Genomic DNA, 21,318 nt, shown 5'->3' on the forward strand with positions numbered 1-21,318 from the left:
AAGTTTACGCAAAATATATCCTCCAACATAGGCTACTCGAGAATGCTAATTTCATCAGGAGTGAGGTTACTTGATGGCAATTTTGTTGTATTTTCTGCGTGTTTTTTTCCTAGAGTAAACAATCCAACTTATTGCAATTGATTTTAGAAAATTGAAACATATCACCACACCATTCAATATTAGTATAAAACAACATTAATATTTTATCACAGTAAATGTTAAGCTGAATCATGAAAATATACACCTGAGAAAAAGATCAAACATTTTTCTTTTGGCTTTAAGTGATTGGCATCGATCTGCAGTTAGGCCAAAAATATGAGCAATTCTAGATATGCCATCTATACTAAACATTGTCAACAACTCAGATCCATTTGGTTTGGTGGCGAAGATATTCATAAAGTAATCAATGGCTTCTTTCGTCAAACCATCTGGTGATGCACATAGAGGCCATGCCCCCCCCCCAAATTTTCAAAGTTTGGATTCCGAAGTTGAGCCTTTTGTTGAAAATATAATAAAATTTGTATATTTATTTGTATTGTATAGTTCCCTTGAACTCATCAAATATTTGCCCGCCCCCAAATTGTTTTTCTGGCTACACCACTGCCTCAGCCCACATATTTTTAATTGTTTTGCAAGAATACTTCTTAGAGGAAAAGCCTTAAAAAATAATGTTAGTTTGTGAAAAATCCTGTATTTGGCATACACACAAATTTAACTTGCTAAACATGTAAACTTATAAAAATATACAAAACCTCAAGGCAGTAGGTCTTACCTAAGTAACCACGATGCTTAACCTTTTGATGGACTTCAAAGCCACGCCCCTTTTTTATATTTTTCATCACAGTGTTCACACCTGATCAGTAAGATGCAAAAGTAAACTCATTAAATGCATCCAATCTTCTATTTTCCTGGTGTAAGAGAGAGTTTCTAAATCATATAAAGCTCTAAGCACTATAGGCCTATACTTAAAAGGTCTCTGCTTGTAGCCTAAACCTATCTTAGTTCTTAACTTACTGAAAGAGATCATTAGCTTGTAAAGCAGAAGATGATGCAGGCTTGATTCTACACTCTTCATCGTCGACATCGATTTCAACTAAATATTCTGCAGTAAATGCTGGTGCAGACGACATGTTGGCAATTGATACGCTACACACGTTTGAATCGTCAAAACAACGTAAACAGCAACTTCACTTCTGAGTAATGTGTAAAAATTTTCGCCACGACTGGCGAAGTGTGAGTGAGTAAGTGTACGCAACCATGCGTGACGTGGGAGAAACAAAACCTTTTCTTATTGAAAGAAACAAAACAGGAGGAGGTAGTTACCCATCACGTTCTTAATATCGTTGGTCATTTCGTGAATATGATTGCCAATATATATAAAAGCTAATAGATATACAAAATATGTTGGCACAAAATGCCATATATTCTGCACTAAAAAAATAGATTAATCTATCTAAAATATAGTGCAAAATTCAGCAAATTAATTCCTTAACGAACTGTTGTTTTGAAAGAAAAGTAAAACTTGATGCATTCTATGCCATGTTAGACCTTGTAAAATAGAGGGGATTCCCCATGGAGATTTTTAGAATTTGTTGAGATTGCTTGTATTGGCTTGAACTTCTTTCAGTACTACCAACCTGACAGCGTAGTAGGCTCAGACGGTAATACGGTATAGTGTGTTAGCATACCAGTGGTTTTCGAACTTTTTTGTTCAAAGCACACGACCTAACATAAATTTTATGCGAGGCACACCCCACTGAATCACTATTCTTTTCCAATCGTTTAGTGATAATGCCATGGCAAATACGTCATTGAGAACTGCAGTACTAGAACGAGAATAGACCTTTTCTGATTTACCACCGCCATTTTATTTTGGTGGCAAGATTTTTTCGATGGCTTATACTTAACTATGGAAAATGTTCAACCATTTTGATTCTTTTTTTAAATTACAATCGTTCTGGACATTGCATTGTAAAGATTTCGTTCAGGTGAGTTGCATATGAATTTCTTTATGCGAAAATAATGTTTAATATGTTATACTTTTTTCAGATTTTTGACCTAACATGAAAGTGTTGGAGGCTATGTAATGTTTCTGACTAGCAAGCGTTTATGTTTCCTTTGTCCACAATTGAAATCTTCCCTGGCTAACATCAGGCTCGGCTACAACGCTGTATTTGTTGCAATCAGAAATTATAAGTCATGTCTTGAATGTTCCATTCCTGCCGCTGAAGCCGTTGCTGTTAAAGACCTGAACATTGTTGAAGACTTTATTACAGAGGAAGAAGAGAAATGCTTGATAAAAGAGATTGAACCAAAGTGGAGGAGATTGAAATATCAAAGTGGACATTGGGACAATGTAATTTGTTTTGCTGCATCTTTTCGCACTAATATAATTTTTAGATTGTATTGTTTATGGAAGACAAGTGTTTTCTTCTCCAGGCTATTCAAGATTACAGAGAAACTGAAATATCAAAATGGTCAAGGCAAAGTGATTCTATAATTAATCGCATTCGTTCAGTAGCATTTAAGGATAGTGATCTTCAGAAAACCTTAGTCCATATACTTGATTTGTCAGCAGATGGATATATTAAACCACACGTGGATTCTGTTAAGGTAGCGATGGAGTCTGAATATGCATGCATACACAAGTGTTAAATAACATTGGCTTCCTTATTGTTTACGTGCTATAGTTTTATTTCTCTGTTACAACTCACTTTCTACAGGCTAATGGTTCTGCTGAGCTGAGATCATTTATTTTACTTTTTAGTTTTGTGGCGGAGTCATTGCTGGACTTAGCTTGTTGTCGCCGTGCATCATGAAGTTTGTCAAAGAAGATGAACCTAATATGTGGATTAAAGCACTGTTGAAGCAGCGGTCACTGTATATTATGAGCAATAGGTGAATCAACTTCTAATTCAATTTTGAACAGTTATAAAACATTTTCATTCATATCTTTGCTTTATTTTTAAGCATTCGATACAACTATTCTCATGAGGTTTTAAAAAATAAAGATTCTATGATCAATGGCGAACATATAACTAAGGACCGAAGAATTTCTATCATTTGTCGAAGTGAACCAAGCCCAGATATGAACTCGGAAAATATTTTTCAAAATGTTGTTATCCCTTTAGAATTAGGTGATGAAAATACATGATGATCAAGCTGCATTTGCTGCTGGTTTATACTGTAATAAAATTTTTGCAATTTTTGCTTTGAGTCTGTTTATTGCACAATTAATGTTCCACAAATCTCTTACCACGCATTAACAACTTCTGTATTATTTCCATGCTGTCTCCATAATTACAAGCAGGGGTTAGCAAAGCTAAAACGCATAATTCTAGTCATGTCAGGCAGAACTGCCTGGCCGTGGAACTGAAAGTTGTCATCACAGTGATTTTATGCCACATATATAAGCAAGTGTCTTTAAAGGCATGTGGCTATTGGAACTCATACTTACAAATAATAGAGTTTATCCTTAGACCTTGCATGTAAATTACACTTAATTTTCACATGGCATGGCAAATCACACGGTGTGCCATCACAATAATAAAATCTGAGGCAAATAGAGAAGATATTGTTTCATGATGAGAGGGATAAATTATATAGTACTTTCGCAATGTTGCTCATTTATACTCTGGTCTTCTGCATCAGACATTTTCCCAGATTCTAGCGCCTTCTTCTGGTGCTGTGTTCTTGCAATTAAACTTATGTGGTTTTCTTGCTCAATGTCTTTGTTTGGTACTTGCCGATACATATTTTGCCAGTGTTTTGGTAAAAACCATGCTATAAGCATTGCCAATATAACCGTAAAGGTTCCAAACAGGTAAGGTGGCCCGGGGAGAATTGTCTGTGAAGAAACGAAGTATTTAATTTAGTGAGAACTCATGACTTTGATAGCAACGTCCACATTACAACATAGTAATTTCTAATCTTAGTGCACATGCACAGTTACTGCAGCTTTAACAGTACTTTATTTTCTCTTTATGCATTAATTGTTTAAAATCCTTGCAGCAGTTGGAAAATAAAAAATTTGAAAGCTGATAAACATCAAATCACGTCTTTTTATAACTGCATGACCTTTATTTGCAAAATTAATCAAATTAAAACACCCTATTACCTACAAAATTAGCATTATATTTGTTTTATGGCTGCTGCATCACCATCAAGCAAGTAATCATGCAATGCAAACTTCAACCAAAATTTATGACAACTCATTTAGAAACAAAATTAAACAAAAGATTTCGTAGCACACAATTTCTCCGATAACTTTGATAACATACCAATAATCTGCAAGCTTGATCATGGTAATGATTTTGTTTCTGAATGTTTTTCATAATGGCCAAGTTAATAAAGATCATAGTAACCAACCAATAGTTTGCCATATAATTCAGTATTCTTTTGAAAACTAAAAATTGTTGCAAAAATACTTGCCTCATCCAAAGTATATTTTGGAGACAATGACATATTATTCTTCATAGGAACATCATCACCGTTAGGTGACATTGGTATACTGTTTAACTCCACGTGGAATATTTGAAAAATTAAACCAAACAATGCTGGACCAAGTCCATTACACAAACCCCTGATACCTGTCACGATACCTTGCACCACTCCTGCGAAAACAACAATCTCTTTTGCACATCATGAAAATTTTTAGACAAATGCAGTAGCCAGTAACCCATTAAATGTCCACAGCAATTAGTAACATGTTGATAAGGTAATTATAATCTCCAAAGCACAGTAAAACAAAGCTATTAAAATTTCTAGAAGTGAAAGTTTTCTGTATTTGTAAATTATAGTAAAATGTTGTGACAAGCAAGAGTGCAGAAACAGATATACTTTCAAAAAGAAGTATATATGTAACATGTTTTGAACTATACTTCAGTCGCTCATGAGAGCTTAAATGAACAGTTTTAAAATTAAATTGCTGTGATTGAATAAGGGAGCTTAATTTAGAAAGGGCAAGTGGCCTTAAAACTGACATGACTACGGTCATGTAAAATTTAGTAAAGAATGCTTCATTTTCAAATGTCTGTTTTTTAAAACTGAGTTAACGTTTTTTTACATCTTTTGAGTATCGCTACTAGTCGAATTTTTCTACATAAAATATGCTATACAAAAAGATAGGCTAGCTATGGCAAACCCAATAGGTCCTACTTTGGTCAAATTCTTCCTAGCCCACATTGAAAATAAACTACTCAAAGACAAAGGCCACAAATCTAAGATGTATTTACATTATGTAGACAACAGTTTTGCAATGTGAGAATACAGAGACCAAGCTTTTTTAGAGATCTATAGAATTAACACTCCAAGCTCATCAGAGAAAATTTGATGAACGAAAACATGAAGTTACAAGACCTCATAAAAGGGGTAACTTAGTATAATTGCTTCTATCATCTTTATTTTGTAACCTATTTTTATATGATAATGTTGTGTACCTGCATTTCATGCTTAATTTGTTAGACTTCATTGTTTTTTACTCTACTGTTTCTTCCCTTTGCTGGTCCATTATTGTTGTTTCCTGTAACTGATTAGTTTAACGCCTACTGTTCTTACTAAAAAATTCCATTTTTTCCTAATACTTATTGCCATTTCAGCAATTCAATTGTAAACATGTTCATTTTTGCTCTGATGATGGACTGGACTATAATCCAAAGGATGTTATTGTTAGGTGCTTCTTCTTGTAAATAAACAGGACCATTACTGCGCTTGTTGTTCTGACTGCAATGTCATGGCATAGCAAACCAATTTCATCTCATTATTTGTAAATTAGGATTACCTTGCTGGTCTTTGCTTGAAATATTTGAAACAAATGAGCTCATAGCAGGATAGTTTATGCTTGATAAAGCTGCCAAGATTCCTGCAGCCCACATGATCCTGGAGACAATAAAAAGTTGAATTAGGTTCTTATATACTGGTTACTAGATGATTGGGAAGTTACAGAATACAAAAGTATAGCATGCATAACAACATCAAATAATATAACACATCTAGGACAACATTTAAGCATATATATTAAATAGATATCATTACTCACCATTCGTGTTTTCCAAAAGAGAAAAAAAGTAACTGTCCTATTTGAAAAGTCAAACCAAGCAGGATGACGTTTTTGTTTCCTACTAACTGAAATAACATACCAAGGAGAGCTGTTTGAGTTAATATGGAAGATATTCCAACAACAGCAATGTAAGAAACAACTTTATCCTTGGTGAAGCCAATAACCTATAAACAACAGCAATTTTGAGATGTTGAAGTTTAACTCAGCAAGATTTCAACAAATAAGTAATTCAATTAACTTAACTTTATCACCACAGCTTACATACAATAGAAGTATGAGACTAACAGCAAAACTCAAATAATGTTGAAATAGAGATAAAATTCATTATTCCACAGTCTCACAAAGCAAGCATATTATTGCTATGATACAAGTATGTTTGCAAATGCATATATAAGCCATAAATTACCTGCTGTAAGTAGAGAAAAACAAATGAGTATTGGCCAGCTTCCGGCAGGTAGGACAAAAACACAGTGAGGCAAAGCAGAAGCAGAGTTTTGTCTTGACCCACTTTGCGAAGTGACTGGTAAAAAAAGGTGAAAAACACCATTAGTTGATTCAGTACAAAAAGACAATGGTAAAAAAGATTTCAATGCCAACCGGAAACAACGATTAAAAGCTTACTGCAAATGGGTCTGCTTGATCCCATGAAATAGGAGCACCCCAAGTTTTTGGACGAACTTGTTCAGGTAATGATTCAGGAACAGACAGAAGAATAAAACAAATGTCAAACGATGCAATGGCTGTGGCAAGCATAACTACTGCAGTTTCACCATAAGCACGACCCAAGTAATGTCCGATGGCAGGACTCGTCACCAATGAGGCAGCAAAAGTGGCAGAGACCTAATGAAAAAACAGACAGCCATTACATTATACTGCATGTATTGTTTTACAACAAATATTTACTTAACCACTCCAGTTCAAAATTATGAAGTATATATGAAAGTACGATGACACCACATGTTATGCTATAATAACTTCCTCTTATTTTCTTGTTATTGGCAAGCAGACAAAAAAGGGACTACTACTTAATTTTTGCTGCTTTGAAACTTTGTTAAAGATTACAGGAAGACTTACAAGACCATATGCTGAGCTTCTGTTTGTCTCATCAGTGATATCGGCAACATACGCAAAAACAATAGAAAAGGTGACAGAGCAAGTACCAGAAAGTGAAAGCATTGCAAAAAACCACCTGCAAGAAGACAAAACAAATGGCTTGGTCTTTAATCGTTTAGATGTATATAGCTTGATCTATTATCAACTTTCAAAATAGTTATTCATAACTTGATTGTATTATGATTTACTTTAATATATTATAATTATAATGTCTACAACTACAAGGTGATCTGTTTTTATGTATACTATCCTATACACCAGACATCAACAACAAGAGAAGCCTCAGATTTAGGCAATTTTAGTTATTTTATACTATAATTTGCAAATTGAAATCACCAGTTAACAAAAGAGAGCACAACTAAAACTAAATGTTATAATGTTTCAGATTATATATACTGTAGTGTATATGTACCTAACATTTGTAGGTTGCAACTTGCAAGTTATAACATCTACCTTACCATGGGCTTACAAGCATAAGAGGTATCGGGGCACATGTGACAAACACAGTGAGCAGTAGGAAGGACTTGCGGCCCCACACATCTGACAAGGCCCCAAGCAACGGTGCACTAAGAAATGATAAAAAACCCTAAACAAATTCATTACAATTGTAAAACTGCCAGGTATAGATAAGTCTGTATATCCCTTATTTTAAATATAACTATGATTCACACTGCTGTTTCCATTGAAACTATAATACATATCACAATTCATAACAAACTCACTTAGAAACTAAAGCAACATGTTCTTCATGTATAAATTCACAAACTTAAATTACCAACTACCAGTCTAATTTTAATTATAAATATAACATTACCTTTATACCCTGCACTAGCCCATTGATTAAAAACATTTGATCTTTGAAGGTTCTCTCTAGAAGCTGAATGATAATAACTATGGTCAGAATAAACAAATAAAATATTGTAGAATAACCTCAACAACTTCACAATAAAATCGTCACTTACTTCCAACATTGGGATGGTCATCAATCCAAATGCAAAGAATTCCAAAAACAAAATTACAACAGCATGATAAACACTTGCCTTTCCCATCCCCTTCATCTGAAACAATAAGTTTGTATATGTTACTAAATGACAAAAAGCAAGGTAATTAACAACTTAAGAGCTTGTACGTAATTAAGGCTTAATAGGCTCGAAATAACAGACAAAAAATTTTCAAGATCAAGAGTGATTACAATCAGTCTATCAAGATTGTGACAGTCATGTCATCTCCTGTTGATTAAACTAGCAAATCTAGAGTCAGAAAACTGTTCTTACTGGATCAAACATAGCCTTTTTCCCAACAAGTAACAGTTCTATAAAATACAGATGAGTTCCATAGGTATTACAAAGAAAATATAGTTTGACGAAAGATATACGTTGAAAGTATATCAACACAATATATATATAGTTCAACTGTTTCTAAACCAAGTTCCAGTTACATTAAAACCACAATCTACAAATGGAAAACTACAAAGCTGCAGAAAGTAATGATTGAGCGTTAAATGAGTATAAGCAATGGCATGACCATAAAAGCAAAAGCATATAACTTCAACTAACAATAATGCTTGTATTATTCTACCAAATATTTTTATGAGAAGTAACCTGCAATTATGTGTTAAACTAAACTGTATGAAGGAATCTGCTCGCAGTGAATTTAACCCTTAAATTATTATGCATATAAATTTACAATCATCATTATTATTGATACAGAGTTCTACAATGGTATGTAAATAAACTTAGAGCAGTTCACAGTACATGTTTTCTCAGAAATGATCCTTCAAAACATTATCTTTAAAAAAAATGCATGTCAGTGGGAATAAAATGAAAGGAAACATAATTCAAACTTTGCAAATAAGATGAATCATGCTCTGTTTGCATGACCACTCTATCCTTGGTCAACAAAAACTATCTGTTTGGGCATGGAGAAGAGGTTTTGTGATGGAGTTTATTGATGGAAAGCCTTTCACACAAGTGTACTATCATTGTGCGCATACGAAAAGTAACTACCACAAATTCCCAGAAGAAATTCTTTAAACGTAAATTTGTGCTATAATATATATAGTTAGGGTAAGTAATCTAAAAAATAATAGCAACACACTACGGACACAACTATTTGAGTAAAATGAGTAGCCTTTATATGCATGAACATGCATTTGTTACTGATTTTAAAAAGGCAGAAAGAAAAATAAAACAAAATTTCTGAAGGCATTATGTGCAGTGCACATTTAAAATTTTTTTCAATATTGATATGCTTACACTGATACAGTAATGAGTTTTACTACCAGCTATGATACCTACCATTTAACTTTAAAGAAATCTGTTGGGCCTGGGAACAAACTTTACGACAGTGCAAGACAATTTGGTACCACACTATTAAAGTAAATTTATGCCTTTCATGATTACTTTTAATTTCCAGAAATATATATCTCCAACAATTCTATTGTACAAAGCGAAACATTAAAATTGAATGGTCAGTTGTACTTTACAATAGTGTACACACCATTATTCCAATGGCTCGTTAAATTATGTATCCTATAGCTCCAGGGTTTAAAAATACCAGCAAGGAAAATTGAACATAGCAAACTTAAAAATATCAAACTGTGAAACACCAACACGAATTACACCAAACAGAATAATACCATAAACAGACTATATGCATACCAGCTAAGTCAATGATTTTCATTATACAACCTTAGCCATGTTTCACAGATTATTACGAATTATGATTCAATGTCACAAAATGGTAAAAAAACCATCACAATGCGTAACAATTAAACTCCAATTTAGCATTTTCCAGTTTCGCATATTAGGTTTTGTTATTTTCCAATCTAGCATAATACTGTCCAATTTCTTATTTTCCATTTAAAGGCTACTTTCCAGTTTAGTATTTTCTGGTTTATTACATAGTATTTTGAATATTTTTATTTTAGTACTTTCAACCTCCTGTAGCTTCAGACTAGCTTAGTAAGCTAAAACTGTGGCCTATTCTATTGGTCTATCTAAGTATTACATTTCACTCTAACAATCATTTAATATGTTTCACCTGATATTTAAATTTATAAGCTTTGCTTAATCTCAGCTTTCTTTCCTTGAACTCACCAAACTGTAGGCTAACAACAGTTACAAACTACAAGAAATATACATACATACTCACAGAACCTTATCAACAGTCCACTGGTGTCAGCATGAAGAAGTTATCTATCATAATAATTTAAAAAGTACTACAAAGCAATAATAACAGGATAAATAATTTAAAAAAGTACTTGAGGGTTTGTTTGATAATTTGAACTGAATTTGCAAAAATAGTGGAAAATCTCATACTTAAAAAAACAATATACTAGATATATGTGGATATTTCAAGCATGGTGACTCCTGAACTCTAGAGTACAACATTTTACAACACAAACTTGAGTTGAGACTCCCACAAACCTGTAGTTTTAGCTTTATGAATATACACGCATCAGGAGAAAGAAACAAATATAACATATACAATTGAAGTAATAAACTAAGTGAGATGTGTAACATAAACAATTAAAGTAACTAAGTGGAATACAAAGTTAAAACAGACAAGCTAAAATAAAATGATGACCAAGTAGGTTAACGTAGGCGAGACAGAAAGTGCTAGGCCTAAATGACTACAACAGCTGGACATTATTAGCGCTACAGTTAACGCCATTATTACCATTATATATTACTGCTTTTAGATCAAACAAATTTTTATCAAAAAGATTTACAAGAAAAATGTAAGTGTTAATCATTTTTTTAAAATGGCAAACAATAATAACAGCAAAGCACAGTCAACCACTGAAGGGAAGCATGATACACTGATGCATTACAAAACAGTAACTAAGTCATCAAGCTTGAGTCCCACGCCAAAGCAAGTTATGTATCTTTTAAGACTCAAGTGAAGTTGAGTCATTTTGTAAAAAAACTCGAGTCAAGTCAAGTCACTTGATGAATTCGAAACCAAAGTAAACAGAAAGCTAAAATAGACTATATATTTCTATCAACATATTTTTGTCAACCAAAAATATATTTTAATAGATTTCTGTCAACCTAAAACGTTTAAGATTATTACAAGGTTTGCTTTATTTGACTTGTACACATTTATAGACAAACAGATTTAGTCTAAGTTGCACCTTTATGTGTTGACACCAAAGAATAAAGATTCATTTTACTTTAATACCAACAAATAATCAAAAACGACCGACTTGAGTCAAGTGGAGTTATCAAATCAAGGCATTTATGTACTTCCTTAGAAAAGGACTCAAGTAAAGTGAAATCTTTGAGAAAATAACTCGAGTTGTGTCACTGACTCAAGTAATTACGACACTTTTACCAAAAAAGTTGATTAACTCAAATGCAACTATTATACTGTATAGATTTTACATTGCCATCACAAACTCTATGTAGGTCATTTAGGGGCGAGTCCAGGGGTGGGATTCAGCCGGTTCGTGCGAACCGGTTCTTGTAATTTTATGGTTCATGCTACTGGTGAGAGAACCGGATGTTAAAATATTTTAATCTCACCACTGGGCAAGTCTGCATTTCAATTAAAAACCCTGAATGAGTCACCCTGATTTTGGCTGCCCTGTACCTCCCAGATCTAGTTGAAAAGAGCCACTCTTTCCAGTCTGGGGCATGACCACGCTCTCTTTATAGGAGCAATCTCAAGAGCAGCTGATCTTTTTTCAAAGTAGGAGCAAAATCATGAGCATTCCTCTTTAAGGGTTAGCAGAGCATAAGCGACAGAATGAGCTGGCTCTTGTTTTTGTAGAAAAACAAAAGCACAAATGATGCTCTTTTTCATTGATGAGTGAAAGCAATGCTTTTTTTAAAATAGCAGTTCCCCAGCTCTGAGTAAGTACTTCGCTAGCCTAATCTAGCCTACAGAGTCTACATCTGGAGCCTGGAGGACTATAAAAGAAACTAAAATGCCTTCATGGGTAACTTCAATGGCTTTATATGAACTTTTAAATTTTTTGTGCAATTACGCACGTTTTTATCTATTATATAATTATAAACCATAATGAGTAAAAATTTGTGTATAGGATAGACCGATAGACGCATATGCACCGGTAACTTAGTCAATCTTTTACGTTTGGTTCAATACTAAATAGTGTTTTGTTAGGCTAGTCCTGTTGCTATTAGCCCTCTTTAAACTGTGAGTTCTACTTTTTTTAGGTTGGCTCCGAAAGGTCTGACCAACTTAACAACGAATGCCAGCCTGGTCGTACCCTGTTGGATACGGAAAAAAACGCGGCGCTACAGATGTGTGTTGCTGATTCCGTTGGCCATTGTCAGTAGCCGATTACAATAGAGTATACGCCATAGATATCTTATGTATAACGTAGTTATATACTTTAGACCAGTGGTTCTCAACCTTTTTAGCTTGCGGACCGGTAAAATTTCAAAACCAATTTTGCGGACCGGTGGACCTTCAAAAGTCAACCCAAAATGTAATTATGACAAAAGTATGCAACTCAAAAGTTGTTTTCGCTAAATTATACTGTAAAATTTCGTTAAATTTTGTTTAAAAGTCTTCTTAGCTTTCAAATACAACTTACATAGCCTTCAGCTTTCACATACAACTCATCTTAAACGAGTGGTAGCCTACTGTTAAACAGTTGGGCACAACACTTGCAGCATCGTGACGTAAGATAAAGAACCATGAACTCTATTGTACATCACAATGCTGCAAATTACGGAACTCTAAATCTAATCTCTAATCTCTAAATCAGTTTAAAATTTGATGTTTTATTTCTTTAATCAATGGACAAGCCTTCAACATCTTGTATTTTCCAATCGAGATATAAAATTGTACTAGGCTATTTGGCGGACAGGCAGGAAAGTTGACGCGGACCGGCGGTTGAGAACCACTGCTTTAGAGTGTAGAGTGTAGAGTGTAGAGTAGTAGACCCTTTCCGAGTTACCACCGCCATTTTTTTGAGTAGCAAGATTTTTTCGATCGCCTGTACTTAACAATGGAAATTGTCGACTCACTTTGATTTTTTTTAAAATTACAAACGTTCTGGGCCTTGGATTGTAATGATTTCACTCAGGCGAGTAGCATATGAATTCTTTTATGCGATAAAAAAAATTTTGAAAATATGTTGCCTAGTTCTTATTTTACAGTGCTTTGAACCCTACGCACTGGGATCAACGATATAAAGAATGACATCTAGATATGTGACATCTAGATAATGACATCTGATATGACATCTAGATATGTGATCAGCGAAGTAGGCTACGTTAAATGCATAATTTTACGTCGTCATTTTACACAGGCTAATTTTGTTTAGCATGTCAATCAAAGCTTAAAACAATCAACTAGAAGTAAATACAAACCGAATTGTTTCGTTCAAACGTGCCGCAGATAGGCTTACCACGGAAAACTCTTAAGCATTTTACGTCGCATGCTATGCTGACCACGTAACGTGACTTTGTATCGAACTAGTCCAGTGCGTAGGAATCAAACCACTGAAAAAATAAGAACTAAGTAACATATTTTGAAAAATTATTTTCGCGTTAAGGAATTCATATGCAACTCACCCGAACGGAATCTTTACAATCCAATGTCCAGAACGCTTGTAATTTAAAAAAGAATCAAAGTGGTTCAACATTTTCCATTGTTAAGTATTGGCGATCAAAAAAATCTTGCAACTCAAACAGTAGCTCGGAAAGGGTCTAGAGTCTAGACTCTAGACTCTAGAGTAGGGTTTTTTCAGCTTTTTCTTTCTTGTGGACCATAACTTACAAAGCACTTATGTAGGCCTAGTTCAGTCAATCTGTATCAAAAACATTGCATTTAAAATTGTTTTTCTTTTGGTTTCTTTATCCAGGGAAATATGTTTATTAGATATGCTTTTGTATATATGATATATAATATATATATATACTTTATAGGTGTCATTGCCAAAAAATTCCAAGGATTGCCAATCTGAAATTTTTTCCAGACAATCGGGTGTATGTGGATAAAGATTATAATGCTTTACCTGTGTATGGTTTAGAACAGGGGTGACGAACCTATTCGATGACGCGGGCCACTTTGTCAGTTACGGCTGAGCAAGCGGGCCGCACAATTTTTTTAACATTTTGCATAATAATTAGCATTCAAGCACAACCGCTTCATTTGGCAGATTTTTAGCTGCTCCCGCGGCCGCAAAAAATACATCGATTGAGTGCGGCAAACTATTGAAGACATACTGCTGCGACTCAATTGTGCTATCAGCTTTTGATATCGCATTGCGCAAAGATTAGAAACAGGTGAAAGAAAGTTCAAGACTGCCGGTCTCACCGGACGCTTCGTTCAAGACTGCTGGTCTCCCGGACGCAAAATTTAACCCTAAATTCCGGACATATCCGGAATTTTCCGGACGGTATGGCAACCCTAAATTCCTATAAGTCCTATATGCCTTGCATGTATGGGCGTTTGTCAAATCGTTTGGTGGGCCGCAGGTTCGTCACCTCTGGTTTAGAACTTTAGACAGAGTTCCAGACTTCCAGACAGTACAAGGGTTTTCCAGGCGGTGCACACACTACTTGCACTATAGGCAGTGACGCCTATGATATGTTTGTAAGATATAGCAAAAGAAAAAACGATGCAGGTCACTGCTGGTTTGCGGTATGGTGGTTGGAAATTGCTAGGCAAGAGAGTAGATTCACATTTGAAACGCACCCAGTGGCCTAAAGGCCGACAGCTTTATAAAGTTATTTTTCCAAAATCAATTTTTGCATTTTTTTTGATACAGTGGTATGACAGCATGCAGGTATGAAAATAGGCTAGATTAAAAATTTTTGTGATTTATAACCAGGGTTGTTTGTAAACGAGACATTTTTCTCTAACTCGAGTTAATTGAAACTGTGACTCGACGAGTCAAGTCAGTTCAATGCCTTGAAATTTGAAAATTTTTCTGAGGTCACAGAATGTGTTGCATTAAATTGATAATTATAGTGCCACAGCTTTATACAAATTAGCTTGGTTGATACAAGTTAGCTCGGTTTTGTTAACTAAAGTTTTGTTTTTTGCCGTTATTATATATAGGCTGGAGTTAAGTCATTTAGGACCTTTGTCTTGAGTCATGAAAAACTGTGACTCTAGTCAAATCAGTGATCCAAGTCATTATAACATTGCTTACAACTCATGTGCAAAATGAATACGAAAAAGAAAATAATATTTCAGCTTTCAAGTTAACTTGTTTATTAATTTATAGGTTAAATTGTGATTAGTTATTGTAATATATATTTTTATAAAGTGCTGAGCAGTGAATATAAATTGAAATGGATGAAACTTCCAGTGATGTGGATAACTCTTTAAATAGCACCCATGAGAATGCAGAATCTTCCTTCAATACTAGTGGGGAAATTGAAGAAGTTGTTGAACAGGACGCTGATTATGATTATCAAGATAAAAATGTAGACAGTGATGTAGAATATGCTGGCATCGATGAAGCAGTTGCTGAAGTGTCTGAGACTAATATTGAAGAGGAGCGGGAAGGGGACTATGTTACAGAAGACAGTCACAATGCAGTGCAACTGGTAGACAGTGAAAATGTTGAGGAAGTTGTGTTTGACACAAATGAAGAAGTCTTAGAACCGGAAGCTATGGAAGAGGGAAATCCTGATGAAGATTTTGAAGAAGAACAAAATTATGACAATAGCATTGAAAAGGAAAACACATCTGCATATTATGCACAGGAGGAAGAAACTGAAGAATTCCATGAAGGTGCTGAACCAGTTACCGATTCGGCAATTGATACTAGTTTTGAAGAAGTAAAGTATGAAGAATCCGATAATGTTTTACAAGAAGAAGATATACTGCATGACAGTGGGGACGTTGGAGGTAAGCCGATCAGCGAGTTAGGTGCAGTATTTCTCAAACTATGTTGTGTTAGGATATGTATGTGGTTACCATGATAGTACTGATGGGTCGCAAGAAATTTTGTTCCTAATGAATAAAATTTAGCTACAAGCTAAAAACTTTGCAAACGATTTTGGGTTGTGAGAAAATTTGTTTGAGAAGAACTAAACCAGTCAATGATATAAGACCTACTGCTATCATTTTCTGGGTATTTTTATGTTTCATATGGCTTAAGTGTTTCTATTAACCTTCATGGTTATATGTCTGTCACGTTGTTGTAACATTGTTAACAATACTGCATAACAATGTTGTTGTACCTTTAGAAGAAATCGTGGATCAGGATATTATTGAGGAAGTTTATGGTTCTGCTGAAGAGGAAGCATATGAAGAAGATATTGTCTCTGAGGAAATGGTTCAAGAAGATAATGAGGAAGACCTTCAGCAAGAGGTTGTGGAAGATTCATCAGAAATGTAAGATAATAAGGTTAAAACCAGTTCAGCTAAAATATTTAATTGATATACAACTGTATGTACATACATTATGCAAACATTGAACATTTGCATACAAACAATATATGCTGGATTTTCTAAGCATCTAATGATGTGCTGAATAAAATGATGTTGTTGTAGTGTAAATGAAATGCAACATATTGACAAAAATGACTGTGTTGTTAACTTGTTACATTTTGAAAGCTTGGCTTATACCAAAAAGTTTTGTGCTGACAGTCAGTAACAGATGATTATTATTATCAATTAATCAAACTAAAATTTTTGTTTTTTTTGTCTTTTGAATAAAAGTCTGAGGACAATTCTACTTTGGTACATAACAGGCTATATGTTACAAGTTTTTTTCCTCAGATTTTTAAAATGAACTTAAAACCATGTGCTTAGCTACTTTACGTGTCTGTTTGCAAATCTGGTCAGCTATTATGAATGCCTTGTGCTTGTAGTATCAAATTGTTTTTTAAAATTTGAAGCACAAAATTTTGTAATATTTTATTGTACATTGTTTACTTAGAATTCAGCAAAATGTGTTGGATATTTCTGAAAATTTGGATCAGGATGAAGATGAAGATGTGGCTTATGGTGGTGATGATAATGATAATGATTATGAGGATGTGGTGGAAGTGGAAGAGGTAAAGCAAAATGAAGATATGGAGGATGAAAATGTTGCTCAGCATGAATCAGAAAGTGAAAACGAGCAGGATGATGATGGTGATCGTGAGGAAGAAGAATTCAAACTCGGACATGTATCAGATGATGATGTCAGAGGTACAAGGCATTCTTTATGTCAGTTAGGCTTATATCTATTTTTAATAGATGTTTGACTGATAGTATTTCTTTCTTTTAAACCAGGGATGTCCAACCTGCGGCCCGCCTGAGATTTTTGTGCGGCCCGCTAGTCATTTTCACTCCAAAAATATGTACTTTATGTACCCATTTTTCTTGAAATTTAATAGGTTCTGCAGCCCATTGAATTATTTCAAGTGACAATGCGGCCCACTTTAATAAAAGGTTGGACATCCCTGTTTTAAACCATAACACAGTGACTATATTATAGAAACATGTATTTATTTATTTGGGCTGCTTCGTGCCTATGTTCATCTTACTTTTTATTTCTGATCCTAATGGATATTCTCTCCTTAAGAATCTGAGAATGAAGCTGAAAATGATGATCCAGAACCCAGCAGAAAATCTGAGTCAGGTTAGTATGTGCAATGTGTATTACGCAAGTGCTTCTTTAAATAGGTTTGGCGAGCTTATTTACAGTAAATCATGATAACTGAATCTGATCGAATTATTTTATAATCATCTCCAGGTGCACTTGCGTTTCAGATAATGTCAAAGATGAAAGCAAAAATCAGGATGCGATTGCAAAGATGTTCGACTCAGACAGTGACGAGGAAGAAGGAGCAGCAGGAGGAGAAAAAGGTTGCAAAACAACCAATAAAATGAAACAAGATAATTTTTTTTACCATATTAGTAATCTGCTTAGCCAATGCTCCAAACTTTCTGGCAACCTTCAAATTATATTTAAGTGGCTATAGCTGTGCGATTTGCGGTTTAATTTTCTATTTATTACTGAGCGTATTAGGTCAAATTTACTACTGTATTGCATTGATAGTTCGAAATTCAGACCATATGTTTAAACTTTTGGTATGGTCTAAGTTATTAAATAAAACTATGATGTTTAAAACTTTACAGAAGGAGTTGGAAATCTTATTGCGGATATTTTCGGTGAGAGTGATGATGAAGATGAGGAGTTTGAAGGATTTGGGGAAGATGAAGTTGGGAAATCGAAAGCCTCTGCAAGCAAACCTTTGAGTGCTGTTATTTCTGACTCTGATGAAGATCAAGGTGACGGTAAGACTGAGTTGCTTGCTGAGGTGACTTGTTCTTAAATGTGCTGTAGATCTATGACCATGTTTATGTAAAATTAACAGCTGTGGATACTGTTCATACTGCTACTTCAACCAGCCATGCGTTTGTATGTAGAGCCTGTATGTACTCACATGATGCAAAATTTAGGTATGAATGGTATGATGTGTATTCTTAATCGCGCTTGCATATTTTGTCATTTGCAGCCTCTCCTGCAGCTGATACTGCCCCACAGGAGGAATCCTCTTCCGATGAAGGAGTTCGAGAGAGTCAAAAAGAAGGAATGATATCTGACTTTGATGTTATGATGCAAAAGAAGAAAGAGGAGCGGTAAAGACCTATTTCCACATCATCTGTTGACTCTTAAATTGTGTTTAACGATGTTTATCTATGTTTTGTCCATTCAGTCGTGGCCGAAGGAGAAGAGATGGTGGCACTTTTATATCGGATGCTGATGACATCATCAATGCCATGTTGACGAAGATGAAAGAAGCAGCAGATGCTGATCGAGAGGCCAATCGGTTGAAGAAACCCGCCATAAACAAACTAAAAATGCTCCCAATTGTTGTTCGGCATCTTAAGAAGCAGGTTCATAATTTCTTACTATTTGGAAAAGTTATAAAGATATTGAGTAGATGATGTTCAACAATTTTAAATGGAATTCAAGAGATTCCAATTTTTTTTAGGATTTGAAAGAAGCATTCGTTGATATGGGAATAATATCAGCCATTGCTGACTGGTTAACACTGCTACCTGATAAAAGTCTTCCTCACGTCAGCATTAGGACAGAGATGTTAGGCATTCTCCATGACCTACCTTCAGTTAGCCCGGTAAACGTCCATACATTTTTAATTCATTTAAACCTGACACCACCATGCAATGGTCTATAAATTTTTGTAAAGCTGTTTACGATTTTGTAATTTATTTAAACTCACTGAGGCTAAATCTGAAACTTATAAATTGAACTTGTAAATGTTTTTGTTTTTTTGTTTCAAGCTGATTTCGATTTTACTAGCATGATTTATAGAAATAACATTTGTGATATTACTATAGGAAACGCTTAAAACAAGTGGGATAGGACGAGCAGTCATGATATTATTTAAGCATCCACGAGAAACGAGAAAAATAAAAGAATCAGCTGGTCGCCTCATCAACAAATGGTCGAGACCCATATTTGGCCTAAACGAAAACTTCAAGAGCATGTCAAGAGGAGGTAAATAGCTGAATCGGTAATGGCTGAATCGGTAATATTAACCAGTTTAGCTTTTCAGGAACTGTTACTGGCCTGACCCCTTTTCATTTGACTTTTTACATTGCTGCCGCTTTTATAATTACGTAATGGCCAGCGTAGATTGGTAACGACCCTGTTTGCTTAGAGCGAGAACAACGAGACTTAGACCAGATGCCGCAATCAAAACGACGTCGCCTGAGCTCGGGTCGAAATGAATCCGAGCACCCTACCGATGGGACTCCTGAGCCCGGGCAGCTCCGTCCTGGTGAGCGGGGTTTCGTAATGCGAGCTCGCGTGCCTATGCCGTCCAACAAGGACTATGTGGTACGCCCAAAGTGGAATGTAGAGACCGGTGATGATGATGACGGCAGGAATCACTTCAATAAACGTTCGAATAAGCCTCGCAAAGATGAACGCCTTGAAAAACACCTAAAAACCTTTGCCGAAAGGCGCAAAAACTCTAAAATGCAGCGAGCTGTAGGAATAAGTTTGGAAGGTAATAAAATGCCGTTGTCATGATGAAAGTTCGTTTTCCCCATCTCGTTTTCCTTTGCCTATCGACTGCAATCCGAAAGTGAAGCTCACGCTGTGAAATCCAGCTTTTTGCACCATACATTTCTGGTTGCATTGTCAGCTTTGGTGTATACTGCGCTCCTGCGTCTTTGACATCATCGTATATTGTTCATACCCCGACAGCTTAAGACTTGTGCCGTGTAAATGTAATTACAGTTTTGCTCCGCGTTGTAATTTCGCTCATTTTTTGGCCTTGTATGTTTTCTTATTCAAGTGCTGGTTTTACTTGCTTAACAGTTCAAGTACCTTAATGCCACTTAAAAATAGACATTTCATTCAATCTATGTACTCCTTATGGTCGGACATCTTGTTATGTCGCAGTGTACCAAAACAGTTTTTGTCAATACGGTACTTCTCAAACTATCATCTTACAGTCACTAATTCGTCTGGATTAGACCTTGCATTTTTAAAATAAATCTTTGATATTGAACAGACGTAGTGCCGCATTTTGGAGAAATATAGTTAGATACATTGCGTTTATACGGGTTTGCACGATGAGGTAGTGCTTCTCGATGTTACCTGTATTTTGGAAAGTATGAGGTTGAAGCAAAGGTGCAAAGAGACTTGTATCCGCAGACTCTGTACTATTTGGTGGAAACTCTGTGTTCGTAGCAAACGAATTTAGTTCTTGAACAATGATACGTAAGCCAGTGATTCCCAAACTGGGTGCCGCCACAGATTCTCAGGTGTGCCGCGAATCTTTTTGGAATTTTGGAAAAGAAACGTATAAATATTTAAAACAAGGCATGCAGACAAGCACATGCGATTTAAATGCGCTTTAACTGCTCCATAGCTGATAAATAAGCACATGTGACGATGAAACCAATTATGGCAATGCCGATAGAGTAGGGTAATTGCCACGTCATTAACACGTGAAAATAATCTTTTTAAAGCAACTTTTCTTCTATTGTGAGTGTGCCGCGAGCGTTTTATAATTTTTCTAGTGTGCCACAGCTGAAAAAGTTTGGGAACCACTGACGAAAGCTGTTTGTCACGGTTTACTGATTTTAGGCAAAACAAAGCTACGTCATAACTCATAACGAGTTCAGTGGAGCTGACCTGTAGCAACAAAACGCATTTGAGTTAAGTTATACCAAGCAAGCGC

The 21,318-nt window shown here is 35.1% G+C and overlaps 3 protein-coding genes across 6 annotated transcripts; 2 read left to right on the forward strand and 1 right to left on the reverse strand.

Moving 5' to 3' along the window:
* The first annotated feature begins 1,638 nt into the window (after positions 1 to 1,638).
* LOC143459473 (alpha-ketoglutarate-dependent dioxygenase alkB homolog 7, mitochondrial-like) lies at positions 1,639 to 3,208 on the forward strand. Its single transcript, XM_076956656.1, has 5 exons — positions 1,639 to 1,988; positions 2,050 to 2,356; positions 2,440 to 2,613; positions 2,768 to 2,898; positions 2,971 to 3,208. Exons 2-5 carry the CDS (start codon positions 2,087 to 2,089, stop codon positions 3,152 to 3,154), a joined length of 759 nt encoding a protein of 252 aa, XP_076812771.1. The 5' UTR covers positions 1,639 to 1,988; positions 2,050 to 2,086; the 3' UTR covers positions 3,155 to 3,208.
* On the reverse strand, positions 3,208 to 12,425 carry LOC143459472 (hippocampus abundant transcript 1 protein-like). 3 transcript variants are annotated; one of them, XM_076956653.1, is made up of 12 exons: positions 9,469 to 12,425; positions 8,134 to 8,229; positions 7,986 to 8,048; positions 7,630 to 7,757; positions 7,133 to 7,247; positions 6,680 to 6,898; positions 6,465 to 6,578; positions 6,038 to 6,222; positions 5,780 to 5,877; positions 4,432 to 4,613; positions 4,281 to 4,319; positions 3,208 to 3,847 (listed from the first exon to the last, which is right to left on the reverse strand). In XM_076956653.1, exons 1-12 carry the CDS (start codon positions 9,469 to 9,471, stop codon positions 3,599 to 3,601), a joined length of 1,491 nt encoding a protein of 496 aa, XP_076812768.1. In that variant the 5' UTR covers positions 9,472 to 12,425; the 3' UTR covers positions 3,208 to 3,598. The 3 variants fall into 3 exon arrangements, with proteins under 3 accessions (XP_076812768.1, XP_076812767.1, XP_076812770.1); XM_076956652.1 differs by lacking the exon at positions 9,469 to 12,425 and adding an exon at positions 8,446 to 9,452; XM_076956655.1 differs by lacking the exons at positions 4,281 to 4,319; positions 9,469 to 12,425 and adding an exon at positions 8,446 to 9,450 and having other exon boundaries at positions 3,211 to 3,847.
* A 2,962-nt stretch (positions 12,426 to 15,387) lies between these two features.
* On the forward strand, positions 15,388 to 20,643 carry LOC143460502 (uncharacterized). 2 transcript variants are annotated; one of them, XM_076958023.1, is made up of 11 exons: positions 15,388 to 16,012; positions 16,354 to 16,501; positions 17,049 to 17,302; positions 17,679 to 17,735; positions 17,867 to 17,962; positions 18,236 to 18,394; positions 18,616 to 18,739; positions 18,817 to 18,997; positions 19,096 to 19,239; positions 19,463 to 19,622; positions 19,786 to 20,643. In XM_076958023.1, exons 1-11 carry the CDS (start codon positions 15,451 to 15,453, stop codon positions 20,157 to 20,159), a joined length of 2,259 nt encoding a protein of 752 aa, XP_076814138.1. In that variant the 5' UTR covers positions 15,388 to 15,450; the 3' UTR covers positions 20,160 to 20,643. The 2 variants fall into 2 exon arrangements, with proteins under 2 accessions (XP_076814138.1, XP_076814139.1); XM_076958024.1 differs by having other exon boundaries at positions 18,236 to 18,388.
* Positions 20,644 to 21,318: the final 675 nt, after the last annotated feature.

This window comes from Clavelina lepadiformis, chromosome 5 (assembly GCF_947623445.1).
Source record: "Clavelina lepadiformis chromosome 5, kaClaLepa1.1, whole genome shotgun sequence".
Lineage (NCBI taxonomy): Eukaryota > Metazoa > Chordata > Ascidiacea > Aplousobranchia > Clavelinidae > Clavelina > Clavelina lepadiformis.

Coding starts and splice junctions, on each gene's coding strand:
- LOC143459472 (XM_076956652.1), bottom strand. Junction 6,899..7,132: donor GAAGCTCAGCATATGGTCTT/GTAAGTCTTCCT, acceptor TTTTTTCATTAG/GTCTCTGCCACTTTTGCTGC. Junction 4,614..5,779: donor TTCAAGCAAAGACCAGCAAG/GTAATCCTAATT, acceptor TTGTTTTCGCAG/GAGTGGTGCAAGGTATCGTG.
- LOC143460502 (XM_076958023.1), top strand. CDS start 15,451: ATGGATGAAACTTCCAGTGATGTGGATAACTCTTTAAATAGCACCCAT. Junction 19,240..19,462: donor ACCTACCTTCAGTTAGCCCG/GTAAACGTCCAT, acceptor ATATTACTATAG/GAAACGCTTAAAACAAGTGG. Junction 19,623..19,785: donor CAAGAGCATGTCAAGAGGAG/GTAAATAGCTGA, acceptor CTGTTTGCTTAG/AGCGAGAACAACGAGACTTA.
- LOC143459473 (XM_076956656.1), top strand. CDS start 2,087: ATGTTTCTGACTAGCAAGCGTTTATGTTTCCTTTGTCCACAATTGAAA. Junction 2,357..2,439: donor AAAGTGGACATTGGGACAAT/GTAATTTGTTTT, acceptor TTTCTTCTCCAG/GCTATTCAAGATTACAGAGA. Junction 2,899..2,970: donor CTGTATATTATGAGCAATAG/GTGAATCAACTT, acceptor TTTATTTTTAAG/CATTCGATACAACTATTCTC.